This window comes from Lagenorhynchus albirostris, chromosome 20, assembly GCF_949774975.1.
Source record: "Lagenorhynchus albirostris chromosome 20, mLagAlb1.1, whole genome shotgun sequence".
Lineage (NCBI taxonomy): Eukaryota > Metazoa > Chordata > Mammalia > Artiodactyla > Delphinidae > Lagenorhynchus > Lagenorhynchus albirostris.
The window spans coordinates 54,645,306-54,658,607 of NC_083114.1; the positions used below are offsets into that span (position 1 = coordinate 54,645,306).

The following is a 13,302-nucleotide window of genomic DNA, read 5'->3' on the forward strand; positions in this document are numbered from 1 at the left end:
GACCCCCCGCTCCCACTCTCTAGATCTCCTCCTCGGCCCAGCCCGGGCAGCCTCCACTACTCCGACGAGGACGTCACCAAGTACAACGACCTCATCCCAGCCGAGAGCAGCAGCCTGACCGAGAAGCCCTCGGAAATCTCTGACTCTCAGGTGAGGAGGGCCAGGTGCCCCGGAGAGGGAGGTGAAGCAGCCTACCCCGGAGTGTGAACCTGCCCATCACTTCCTTCCCTCCTTTCCTTTACGGGCAGGAAAAACCAAGGGGTCCCAGAAAACTATCCGGAAGGTGTGTGTAGGCCAGCTGCCACCTCCCAAGCTCTGCTCAGAGTTTGCACCCTGGGCTAGTGGGGTCCCTGGAACCCCCAAGAGCATGGCCCTCTGGATTTGCAAGGGTCACCCCACGTGCTCCGTCCCTCAGTAGCTCTGGGCTGCAAAGGAGCATGAAGACGAGGAGAGCGAGGTTGGCACAGCAGCCCTGCTTTGCCAGAGCCCGGAGAACCACTGAACTTGGCTATTCGGGGTCAGAATGAGCCCCAGAAATGGGGGACTGTGTGCCCTGGACCCCCTAAGGATGGAAAGCAGTGTAGGCCGTTAAAGCGTTAAGCTTTGGAGGTTCAGACCTGAGCTGGATCCTGGCTCTGCTGCCTAGGAGCCACGGGCGTCATGGGTGTGCTAAGTAACGTCTTGGACCCTCAGTTTCTCTATCTGTAGAATGGGCTCATGGGGTTGTGGGGAGGAGTTGCTGAGGTTACATTCCATAAATGCCAGCTCTTAATATTGAAAAGGGGATGGTGCCTTCGGGAGATCCAGAGCTTTGGAGAGGCTGCCATTAGGCGGCCACGCGGGGACACTGCCCCAGACTTTAGGGACAGCGGATTGAGTGCATTCCAGCAAAGTGATGTGACGGCCTCTTACCCAGCCCGCTCGGCCTTGGCCAAGCCTGGCGGTTGCCGAGGAAGGGGCAGCAAAAGGCTACTGTGTCCCACACCCTGGACCTTTCTGCCCGGTCCTGGGAGAGGATGAGAAGGGAGAGGCGCCGGCAGGGAGCGGGGCTGCTGGCCGGGCGGGATGTACCGGCAAAGCCTGGGATCCAGTCACGGCCCCGTGAACCGGGGGCCTCTTGCTCACTGCTGTTTTGTTCAGCCAGGGTTACTGCTGGGCTTGGCAGAGCCGGGGAGGCTGGAGCTGACACCCCAGCTCAGAGCTGGCAGGGACCGAGACCCCAGCTTAGCCTGGGTTACACGGGGACTCACGTGATTCAGGTTACGGCATCCTGTTATGCGTATTTAACTCTTTGCAGCCGCGTCCGAACTGGGGGCTTCTCCCCAAAGATGGTGATGAGCATTTGGCTTGTAGGTACCCAAGGTAAAATTCAAAAAGATACAGGGATCCCCTGTGCCCGTGGGGTGGTAACAAAGGGCTGCTCGAGCCCCACCCCTGTCTGTGGAGAAAGCAGCGTGGTGCCTGGTGGAAGGGTTGCTCTGCTCAGCCCCCCTTGACCTTCCGCAGAGGGCATTATTATCCACCCTCGTCAGCTGAGCCCCGACCTTTCAGAGAGTAAGCCACCTGAGGGCAGACGATACTGCCCGATGTCTCCGGAGCTTTCTGTGGCCATCCCTGCAAGAGTCTGGAGGACCTTCACATGGGATACAGAGCTGGTCCCTGAGGCCATGCCAGGGTCCCCCAGCCTTGAAGAGGTTGCTGGGAGAAGAATTCCCATCCCAGGAGCACCCTGCTTCAGCAGTTACCCCAGGGCGGCAGAGTACCCGGAATCCTCCATGTAGCTATTGGTCTTCTTTGTTCAGAACAAGCCCATCGCTTGAACACTGTTTCCATAGCATCCTGGAACCAGCCACCCCTTCGGGGAGCGCATACCCTAGAGAAAGGAGGCTTCCTGGTTCCGGAATGCCCAAACCGAGGACCACAGCCCAGGCCTGGAGTTGCACCTGCAGCGTTTGGGATGCTTCTGGATTTGATTTGGGGCTGAGCTGAGTTGAGTTGGGTCTATGTACTCTGAAAGCTAAGTTGCATAAGAGCAGGGACTCGTGACAGTTCTGATCACTGCTGTGTCCCCAGAGTCCTGCACGGCACTGGCATGTGGGCTCCCTGGGCGTATCTGTTGAGAGCATGAGAGGGTCACTGGGGAAGGTAGTCAGGTTGAACAGACTCAAAACCGTATATGGTTAGCGGGTTACAGAAACAAAGATTCGTGGAATAACCAGCATCAGATCTCAGACATTCATAGAGGCTCTTCAAAGTTAACGCTGATGACGGAAGCCAGCCACCCCTCACCCCGCCCGCTGGGCCACACTCAGCATCCCAAGTGCCTCGCCACGGTGTATCTTCACACCGACACTCCAAGGCAGACCTTGGTGTCATCTTTTTTGTACAGATGGGGAAGCTGAGGCTGGGAGAGCTTAAGTGAGTCGGCTCAGGTCCAAAAGTGCAAACCCAGGCTTCCAGATTGTAGAGCCAGATGCTACACACAGGCCTTAGGATGTCAGACCCCAGATCAGCCCCGCGGTCCTACCCCCGTCCTGAAGCCGGTGACGTTGCCCTCGTGGCAGACCTTTCTGGAAAGACCTTCAGAGCTAGCTGATGAAACAGTCTTGAGGATAAGCAACTGGACTTTCTAAAAAATAAATAAACTCCAGCCTGTCTTTAAAAGATAAAGACAGGGCTTCCCTGGTGGCGCAGTGGTTGAGAGTCCGCCTGCCGATGCAGGGGACACGGGTCGTGCCCCGGTCCGGGCAGATCCCACATGCCGCGGAGCGGCTGGGCCTGCGCGTCCGGAGCCTGTGCTCTGCAACGGGAGAGGCCACAACAGTGAGAGGCCCGCGTACCGCAAAATAAAAGAAAAAAGAAAAAAGATAAAGACAGACACTCAGAGGAACGTGCTACAGGCACTAAAATATTCCCCAAGAAAGACACCCTAGCAGCTTGGGACAATGGGTCACCGCAGTGATTCTCCAGCCGCTTCTGAGGCTGCTCTGAAGGGGGACACTTGTTTGAAAATCTGCAGCACTTAGTTGTGGTTGGTGTGTGACCCTGGACTTGAATCCCAACCCACCCTTTACTGACCCTGGGGTGGGGGTGGGGGAGGTCCTTCAAGTCCTCACCCACACAGCACAGTAGGACCGTCTATCCAAGGGGCGGTTACAGGAGTGCGTTAGGTGAGATGCCGTCGGGCCTGTGCAGTGCCAGGTTCATCACAGGGGCCCTAGAAAAGGCAACCAGGATCACGTGGGTTATTTGTTCTAGAATTGTTCTTGAAAACCAGGCAGTTGGCTTTAGGGTCACGGCAGGTCGGTCATACAGGATCCAGGAGGCTACTGTCAGAGCATTAGCGTCCTCTGACATGAAAGTGAAAGGGCCCGGGAGGACCCCGAGAGGTTCAGCCATCAGTCACCCGTGTGCCCCCAGCCCGAGGGCACTGGTACGTTGTGCGTCGTTAAATGGTGACAATTCCCTGGCGGTCCAGTGGTTAGGACTCAGCCCTTTCACTGCTGGGGCCCTGGTTCAGTCCCTGGTCAGGGAACTAAGATCCCACAAGCCGTGTGGTGTGACCCAAAAAAACAAAACAAAACAAAAAGTTGAATTGCTTCCATTACCTGTTGGCAAAGAGCCCCCTCCCTGAGCCCCTAAGTGTCACCGGGAGGACCCAGGAAGCGTGCTCGATGATTCTGCAGCTACAGGTGGGGTCATGCCTGGTTCAGCCAGGGCCACTCCTCTGTGCCTCTGGGGGTCAGATCGAAGTTCCCGCCTAAGCGGCTCAGGAGGCCTGGGTGTCAGCATTTGCCCGGGGCTGTGAGGGCAGCTGCAGCCGGTGCAGGCGGCAAGCAGACCGTGACTTCTCAGCACTCACCGTGAGGGCCAGGAGGTGATGGAGACGCAGTCCTGCCTCCCAGGGGCTCCCTGTGGGCTGGAGGGGACAGACTGGGGACAGAGCAGCTGGCCTCGCTCTGATGCTCCTGGGGCTGCTCGCTCGCCCCCACCCCCCCGAGAAGCAGCTGGACCGCACATCAGTGTCTGGAACGTGCGGCATCCACCGTCACGACTTTCAGCTCGGGGCTCGCGGTGGACGCACCGTTAGCCCTGCCCGTGTCGTTTCTGCAAGGGCACATCCCTAAGGGCTGCAGCGACACAGCCAGCCCCTCAGGCCAGCTGTCTTTGCGAAGTCCCCAACCCCCCCCCCCCCCCCCCCCCCCGTCCCCGGAGAGTAAATTTTGTCTGTGCCGCCTGGCTGGTATTCTAAGTCAGACCACCCAAAAGTCAGTCTCCAAAACTGGAGGAAATTTGCCCAGCCATCTTCCTGTGATATGGTAATAAACACCAAGTCGAGGTTTCTTATAAACAAACACACATGATACAACATGGGAAAGGCCATAACAGGGCTGTGGGTGGAGGCAGAGGAAGGCGGGGCTGGCTCCCTTCAGGCGGCATGGGGTGGGCTGGCGGCTGCGTCTCAAGGGGTACAGGAGAAGGGGGTCCAGGCAGGGGGACCCACAAAGGCTGAGGCTGGTCTGAGGGAACTTCTAAAAAGAAAGTATGGCCACTGTCCTACGTCATTTCAAAATCAGAGCCCACACTGGGTAGAAAAATCAGTTAGCGCACAAGTAAATGTCAGTGGGAAAGGAACTCCAAGCCCATGGCAAGTCTCTTCTAATCGATACTCGGTTCTTTGTGATGTCTGGGCAGCCCCTTTAAGCTCATTATAATGAAATTGAACCTATGGGAAAAAGGAAGTATATAGGCCATATTAGATTTTAGACACTGGTTATTGAGCACTCCATCAGAAGAGTGAACTTTTTCGAAGGCCTTACTAGGAGCCAGGAATGGCTCTAAGGATTGTTCGAGAATGGTACCACTTAACCCATGAGCCCTCTGGGAGGCCTGGTGGTGGTAGTGGCCACACACAGGTTGGGCTCTGCGTGACACCCGGCAGGGGTAAGGAGCCCAGAGCCCCGGAGAAAAATGTGCCTCAAGGAGGCATCTCCCACCCCCCACCCCACCTCTAACCCCCGGGAGGCAGCAGCCCCTGCAGGAGGGGCCCCGTGAGAGCATCCAAGGTGACAGACTCCCAACTAGGCTTCAGGCTAGACTCCGCGCAGGGAGCCCCTGGACCACGGGCGGGGGAGGGGCTCCAGCTCCCAGTCTCCCAAGGAGCTGCACAGGGTGACCTGTCATCTGGGGCAACGCGTTCCTGCCGGAATTCTTGAGATTCAACAAGATAAGGGCACCCTGCCCCGCCCTGGGCTCTCAACACCGGTCCCCAAGCCCAGGACGGCACCCGCCCACCCTGTCGCCTGCTGAGTCTGATACAACAGTTCCTCCTTCTAGAAAGGAACAGAAAAGCTAAAGGCTTTCCATGGCTCCCTCTCTTTTGTCTCCGTCCTTGCTCCGGGGTCCTCCCTCCCGCCGGTCCCCATGCGGCTCACTCCCATTGCCAGGCCTGCTGTCTGCGCTCCCTCCTCCCCAGACCTTGGTGATTGCTGATGGAGTGGCTTTGAGTTGCTGTTAAGAGGCCGGGGAGCTGAAGCAGTCACCTGATTGCTGGCAGCCTGGAGGGACTGCCCGTGAAAGGCCCTCTTTGTGCTGGGCCGGTGACTGGGAAGCTGCATTCAATTACCGAGGGCCGGGCGAGAGTTGAAAGCCGGAATGGGAGCCCCTGGTCCCCTCTCGCTTTCTTTCTTCTCTTCTCACCCCACCCCCATCCAGAAAAGAAACAGATGTTCTGGGAGGTGGAGGCGGAGAGGAGGACGGTGCAGAGACCCCATCCTTTGGCGCTGGAGAGCTGGGGGAGGGGCAGAGCAGACTGTAGCCCACACCCCTCCCCCAGCGCAGCCTCCCAGCTCCTCCTCCGGCTTTCCCATCCCCACCGGGACTGCTGCCCCACAGAGCGTCTGGTGCACAGTAGGTGCTCAACAGAGGGTAGGAGACGATTTGGATGAATGGGCTTTGGTCTGGGCCCCCGGGAGGGCCAAGGAGGCCCATTCCCTACCTACTAGTCATCCTTGAGGGTTGGGGTTTTGCGGGGAAGCAGGAACCGTACATTCTTTTCTTTTCCCAGCTGAGCCCTGAGTCAGCCTCCCCCATCCGTGGCCCCTTCTGATCCCTCCTCTGGGGGCTTCGAGGCCCCATCTCTCCCAGACACCCCCTCACTGTCTCCCTAATAATACCTTTCCACTATTCTCTCATCCATTAGCTCACTTCATCCTGTGAACTGCGGGATCTACCCATTTTACAGACAAGGATACTGAGGCTGAGAGAGGCTAAGAGATGGGTCCAAGCTTACCTACCTGGGAAGAGTCAGGACTTCACTGTGCCCCCGCGCCCTCTCACCCCGGAGACTCATTCACTCTGGGCCCACGGTGATTTGGGGATTTCTCCTCAAGACTGGGGCCTGGGGCTGGCCAAAGTTCTAGAACCGCTAGCAATGATTCCGGCCAGTTGGTAGGTGCCCTCCCAGAGAGACCTAACCTGTAGGGAAAACTGTGGGGCGCCCCTCTCACCCCCCATACTCTCAGACCCTCACTGCTCCTGGACCGGAGGGACCCCAGCCTCGTCCTCCACAGCTCGCTCAGACTTTTCCTGCCCCTGGGCCAGCCTCACCACAGCCCCAGGCATCAGGTGCCCACCCCTCCGCCCCTCCCCTGGGCTCCTGGCATATGGAGCCCTCCAGTCTGCCCAGCCCCTTTGTTCCCTCCTGGGCCGGCAGCTGGGCCGTAGGCAAAGAAAGGGCTTGTATTGTGCCGCTCTGCGTCACGGGAAGAAGGGTGAGGGACTTTCCATTGTCTTGGGCAACCGGCTCTGCCTGCCAAGACCATCGTGTCCTGGGGGTGTCTGCTGGGGGCAGTGGGGACTGTGGAAGGGCGGGGGTGGGGGGAGGAGGGGAGGGGCCAGGGGACATGAATTAGCAGATCAACCAGGGAGCAGTTAATCCCCCCGGGAGGGTAGAGGGGCTCTCCTTCCTGTCTCGTGACCTCCAGGCAGGAGTATGGGAGTTCAGAGCATGCGTGGGCTTTGGAAAATCAGGCAGATCTGCGTTCAAGTCCAACTCATCATTTCCTTGGGCAAAACCCTCACCCTCTCATCAGCGCTCGAGTAGGGTAGTAGCTACGGCACAGAGGTGTGAAATTTAAATACGAGAATGCAAGTCAGCGTTTCCAGAGTTAGTATCATTTTAGTTCTTTGCATTGTACCTATTTCTCTTGAAGGTTTACATGCCATAAAGAACTTTGAGTTCCTGAAAACAAGCGCACATTACCTTTCCCACAGCTCAGACCTCCTGGGCAAGGTCAACTCCCCATTCTCTTTACCTGTGAAGCAAAACACAGGTGATCGTCCCAGACTCGTTTGTATTGGGCTCACCGGGCTGCAGGGGTTTTTTCAACGTATATTTTACTTGATAAAATTAACCTCCTGCCTCCAAGCATGTATTCTCTGGGCAGAGACGAGGCAACCCGGGCGCGGTCTTCTGCACCATATTCCTTGAGAGTGTACTCTTCACTAAAATCAGTGCATGTCTTCCAGAGAGTTCTCAGGGCCTTCCCATCTGTTGTCTTACTAGTTCTCAAAACATCTCTGGGAGCTTGGGATGGGGGAAGGGGTGCGTGGTATTTTTAGCTCCGCAGTTGGGAGCCGAACTGCCACTTTCCAACGCAGACCGACTCCTTTGCTGATTTCCCCAAAAGGCAGATAGAGCACGTGCCAAGGACACCAGAGTATCACCGTGTTCAGGACAATTTAATTTTTTTTCTGTTTCTCCCCGACAGCCTCAGGGTGGTCATCGTGTGAAAATTCTGAACTCCGTTGATCTTTTTCTCTTGCTTCTTTTATAACCGAGTGTTGCTTTTATTTTGGACCACACACGGGTGAGCATCGCCCTTTGTTCAGTGCCAGGAGCCCCTAAAGGTCTTCTGATCTGGTCCCGGCTTTGGCCCCAGTCACAGTAAGTCAGAGGCTGGGTCTGCATTAGAACTCAGTATATCACGCGTGAACCTCTGTTTTAAAATGTAGGTTTGTTATTATTCGGGTGTGATGAGGCCAGCAGATCAGGAGATGACCACCAATGAAAAGATAGTTATTCACGGTTCCCAAGAAGAGGGGACACACCAGGCCAGGTGGGACCACACAGGGAGACACCCAGTTTGGTCAGGAGCCGGAGGAAAACAGGAAGACGCAGGCAGGAGCCTTTATCGTGGTTCCCACAGGAAAGGCATGGCAGGGCAAGCAGGCTTAGGCTAGTTTGGATAAATTCAGGGGGCCCTAGCGGGTAGGGGCTGCCCCTGGTTGTCTGGTACCTGCCCCTGGGGTGATTAGGGACAGGGAATGATGGGTCCGAGTCGGTGTGTAAGAGCCCATTAGAGGAGGTGGTATCGGCGTGGACTCTGGGTATGAAAGGCTGCTCACTCTCTCCGGGAACTGGCTAGTTCTGGGGGGGGGGGCGGTGGGGGGCAGTCGTCCCAGGGTCAGCAAAGGCCCCAGATATCAAAGCATCAGAAATCCAGAAAGTGAAAAGACATGATGAATTCAACGTCGAAAAGCAAACATTATACTAAATGAAAGAAGCGAGACACAAAAGCCACCTGTGGTGTGATTCCGTTTTGATGCGATATCCAGACGGGATCAGTCCACGGAGACGGAAAGTGGACTGGTGTCTGCCGGGAGTGGGGGTCGGGGGGAGGCTGGGGAGGAAGGACAGAGGAGCGACTGCTTCGTGGGCACAAGGTTTTCCCCTGGGGTGATGATGAAGATGTTGTGGAATGAAAAGGCGTGATGGTCGCACAACACTGCGAACGTACCGAATGCCAGTGAACCGTACGCTTGACAGTGGTTAACCTCATGTTATGTGAATTTCACTTCGATTTTTCGTAAGAGGTTAGCACTCAGGTCTTCTGCCGCGCAGGGTCCTCAGGCTCTGTACCAGCCCTGAGGTAGAGGCTTCATACACATCACGAGCTCTGAAGGTGCATAAGAAAGCGGGCGTTATACCACCTTGGCAGAGAGGGGGCTGAGACGCCCACGGTTCGGGGCTCGGAAGCGGCCGAGCAGAGATTCAGGTCAGAGTGTTCTGTGCCTGTCAGCCCTGATCTTGCTGACCTGTCCCCGGGGCCCACTGACACCCTGATTCTCTGCCATCCCAGGGAAGCGACAGCGAGTACGAGGTCGACCCGAGCCCCCAGAAGGCCCACTCTTTTGTCAACCACTACATCAGTGACCCCACCTATTACAACTCGTGGAGGCGGCAGCAGAAGGGGATCTCGCGGGCCCAGGCCTACAGCTACACGGAGAGCGACCCGGGCGAGCCAGACCCCACCGCCCTGTCCAATGGCAGCAGCGCCCAGCAGGGCAGCCTCTTTCGGCCCAAGGCCAGTCGGACCCCAACGCCCCAAAACCCCCCGAACCCCCCGAGTCAGCAGAGCACCCTCTACCGTCCCCCCAGCAGCCTCGCCCCTGGCTCCCGGGCTCCTATAGCAGGATTTTCATCATTTGTTTGATGTCATCCTCATTGTCGGAAGAGGAAAAAGAAAGAAAACACAGCACCAAACTCCCCTTCCGCCCCTCCTCGCACCGCCTGCCAGAAAAGAGAAACACCAAGAAACCAAGTCAACTTTTCACCTCCTGAGTTTATTTTTCCAGAGATTCCAGGGCCAGCAAAGCCGGTGTTGAGAAGGATGGAGAAAAACCACGAGAGGACGTGTGTGGCTTCGAGACTGTGGGGTTTGCTGCTCCTTCGGGGGGCTGAGCAGAGTAGGGGGGCTGGCTGCGGTGGACACGAGTGGGTTGGGCCCCTGGAGAGAGAGGGAGGGAGGGAGGGAGGGAGGGAGGGAAGGCAAAGCCTGGAGGGCTGTAAGGCGGGCGTGGCTGGCGGTGGTGAAGAAACTTCTGGAAGTCCAGCCGGCTGCTCCCTTCCGGCATGTGCTGGAGCCCTGGGCCTGCTGCTGCCTAGTGCTGCGCCAGGATGGGCATCCCTGGGGGCAAAGCTCCCCTCCCCCCTGCACCCACACTCCCACCCCACCCTGTGCAGCCCTGCTTCTCACCCTCCACTACCCCCTCCCTGTTCAATGTCCCCACCAAGCATTTGGTTTATTTAGAAAAACGAACCCAGCTGAAGGATGAGAATTTGCCTAGCTAGCTCCTTTGCTCCTAACAGACTTCTCTGTTGTGAACCCAAGGTAGAGGGCCCCTGGGGGTTGGGGAGAGGTCCCCCTGCCACTGAACCCCGCCATCCCTTTCCTTGAATTCACTTTCCTGAGCACAGACTAGGAGAGATGAACTTGGGGAACAGAGATGGGGGCACTGGCCCGGCATCACTGGGATAACTGGGCATAAGGCAGAATTCGGAACCGGAAGGAGGAAGCTTGGACTTTTCCTTTTCTTCCAATTCAGGTACCACCTGACCCCCTTCTTAAAGGGAGAGGGAAAAGGGAATTACAGAGACAAGGAAAGTCAGCTTCTGTGGGGCTGAGGGGCTAAATGGGGGTGAGGCATCGCCGTGGCAGACGCGCCCCTCTCCCTGGATAGACACCTTCACGCACACGCACACGCACACGCACACGCACACACACACACCCCCATGCACTGGCAAGGAAAAGGGTCCAGAGATCCTCTCCAAGGGAAATCCCTTTGGGTCCTCCTAGCCAGCAGGACACTCATTTTTAGATCTGTGTCTCTCGTTCTCAACCCATAGTCCTCTGTGTCTAAGACCCCCGCCTCCTAAGTCCAGGGGCCCAGAGGGGCGGGCCAAGTCTCCGGTCCCGAGGCTGGATCTCCCAGCACCCGATTTACAAGTCAAAGACCATCCCAACCCCCATTAATGTCTTCCAGACTCGGCTCAGCTTGCCAGAGCTCAGAGCGAGGAGGGGCCCCGTCCAAACTGAACACAAGCTTACACGATGCACAGCCAGGCTGGCCGGGAGGAGCAGGTCAGATGGGACCAAGGGGCAATTAGAGCTGTTGGGAGACAGAGCTTTACAAAGCTCCTTCTGGCGGCCTGCATCTTCCCATCAACTCAGACCTTCCGGATGCAGGAGTTTAAGGGGGAGCCTTTCCAACTAGTGCCCTGGGTGCCCACCGGCCCTGCAAAGCAGCCCATCCCCCAGGGTCGGGGACGGGCCCCTGCCTCTGGAAGAGAGGATGGCCCGGCTGGGGCACATTTAGTGCATCTCGGGGCCCCTTAGTGGCGCAGGGCTCCCTGGAGGCGCCAAGCGTGGGCACTGCTGCCCTGCCTGGGAGGAGGTGATGCCCCATTTTGAGGGGTAAGGAGAACAATGGAGGATTTGGGAAACAAGCCAAGGAAGGAGTGGGCCTATACCCCTCCCCACCGCCCCGAATCAGGTTCCTGGGGTGGCAGCAGGGCCAGGGGCCTGAGGAAAGGGCACACCCAGCTCTGGGCTCCCAGGCACTGGGATCCCCCCGAAATGTGATGGGGAGAAGTTGGAAGATGGCTCCGTAGACGGGCTGACCCGGCTCCGAGGTCCAAACAGCAGCTTCTCCACTAAGGGGTTCTAGAAAGGGAAGCACAGCCTTTCCCCTGTAGGAGGACACAGGCCTGAGGTTCTGCCCCTGTACACATCTGGCGTCTCCCTAGGGGAACGTGCACAGCTGCGGGCCATGTGATGGTGATGCTGCTTTGTCTTTCCTTATCTCTCTCTCCCCTCGCCCCCCCCCCAAACAGTCTCATCCTTTCCTCTATCTGCCGTGTGTTGAACCATTTAAAGCCCTTTCCGGTTCGGTGTTTGTTGCGTAGCCCAGGGAGGGATGTGGGAGGAGGAAGCGGGGGTCAGTAGAAACGCTCTGTCCGCGTGTATGTATTTCACGAGGCCAAATTCCCTTTGCCTTCTGTGAATCACCTTGTGCATTAAGATGCCTGCCCTCCCCTCCCCACGTGCTCCTTCACACCCATGCTGACACACACACACACACCTGGGCCCGTGCACACACACGCCGATATACACAGAATGCACAGCGTCCGTGTGTCCGCAGCCCCCTCGGAGGGCTGACGCCGTCTCCTGTGCGGGGCACAGGCAGCCTGAGTCACTCCCACATGTGGGGCGGGCTGGGTTCTGTTGTCTGAAAGGGCAGAACTCAGAGAAGCTGGGAAGGCGGGCCGGGCAGAAGTGAAAGTCCCAGCCTCAGTCCATCCCCACCCACCTGAAATGGAGTCTCCACTGCCCCAGCCACATCTGGAAGCCCAGGTCCCCAGCTGTGGACCTCTGGATTTCTGAGAGGACATCTCTTTGCCCTTGTTTACATACCTGCTGGGGCAGCGGAGGCTCCCGCCCCCCACCCAGACGCCTGGCTGCTTTGGAAAGGTGCGTGGGCACTGCCCACGGGGCACAGGGAGCCTCCCTGACCTTTGGTTTCTTGGGCCAGTGATGCCAGGACCCGTGTCTGTGTGACGCCACCTGAAGCGGGTTCACATCAGGACACTCGCTCGCTGGCTCCTTCGGCTTTGCCTCGCCGTGCCCTCGGGAAGTCTGGTGTTGCGCCCCGCAGCGCACGCTTGGCACACCAGGGCTGCCTTTGCCCTCCTGGCCACACCCTCCTGTGTTCACATCAGCTCCACACCCAGACTGCCAAGGTGAACCGAAAAGCTGCTCCGGGTTCCAGAAGCACCTTCCTCCCAGGGCTCCAGGGAGTTTGCAAACACAGGCTGCCTCTCCTCCAATCACCCCACCTGGCACTGCCGTGATTCAGAGGAAACAGGGATGCTGCCGGCTGCCCCGCCCTGCGCACGCCGGCTGGAGGCCTTCTGTCTGTCCACACCTCCCTGGGCAGAGCTTTTAAAGGTGCCAGAGCCTCCCTAAAGCCCACTCTGGGCAGAGGCTCCCCTTCCCTTCCCATGGTGCACATCTGAAGGTGCCCACACTTGGTGAGGGGCTGGAGGGGGAGGGGGGACCATCTGAACGGCAGCCGTCTGCCCCTGAGTGCCTCTGTGCGGTCCTGGGTAGCGGCAACCCTGACCACCACCTGAGCACAGGTGCCCTCTTGGGACCAACCCCCTTCTCTTTGTTTCTGTAAGAATAACCAAAAGCATTTAAATGTGTTACCTTCTTTTACGCATATAGACTCCAAAAACAAGAACCAACACAAATCTTTATTTTTTTGATTTAAAAGATACAATGAAAAATTATGGGGAGAGTATTCATTATGGCAGGTGTCTGTCTGTAAGAAAATATATATATATATGTCATATAGCTTGTTAGCAGGTTTATTTTTTGAATGAAAGGTAACAAAAAAAATTGATTTGAAATATAGACCACGAGAAGTCCCATGTCCTGTCAAACTGGTCAGTATTTT

General features: G+C 57.2%; 1 protein-coding gene across 1 annotated transcript in view; it reads left to right on the forward strand.

The window, feature by feature from the left end:
- The window catches only part of SDK2 (sidekick cell adhesion molecule 2), a 93,803-nt gene extending 84,020 nt beyond the window's left edge, over nucleotides 1-9,783 (forward strand). The window contains exons 40-41 of the mRNA XM_060135284.1: nucleotides 24-150; nucleotides 9,144-9,783. Coding sequence (XP_059991267.1) covers nucleotides 24-150; nucleotides 9,144-9,497 — 481 coding nt within the window. The 3' untranslated portion in view covers nucleotides 9,498-9,783. The remainder of the gene's footprint in view (nucleotides 1-23; nucleotides 151-9,143) is intronic.
- Nucleotides 9,784-13,302: the final 3,519 nt, after the last annotated feature.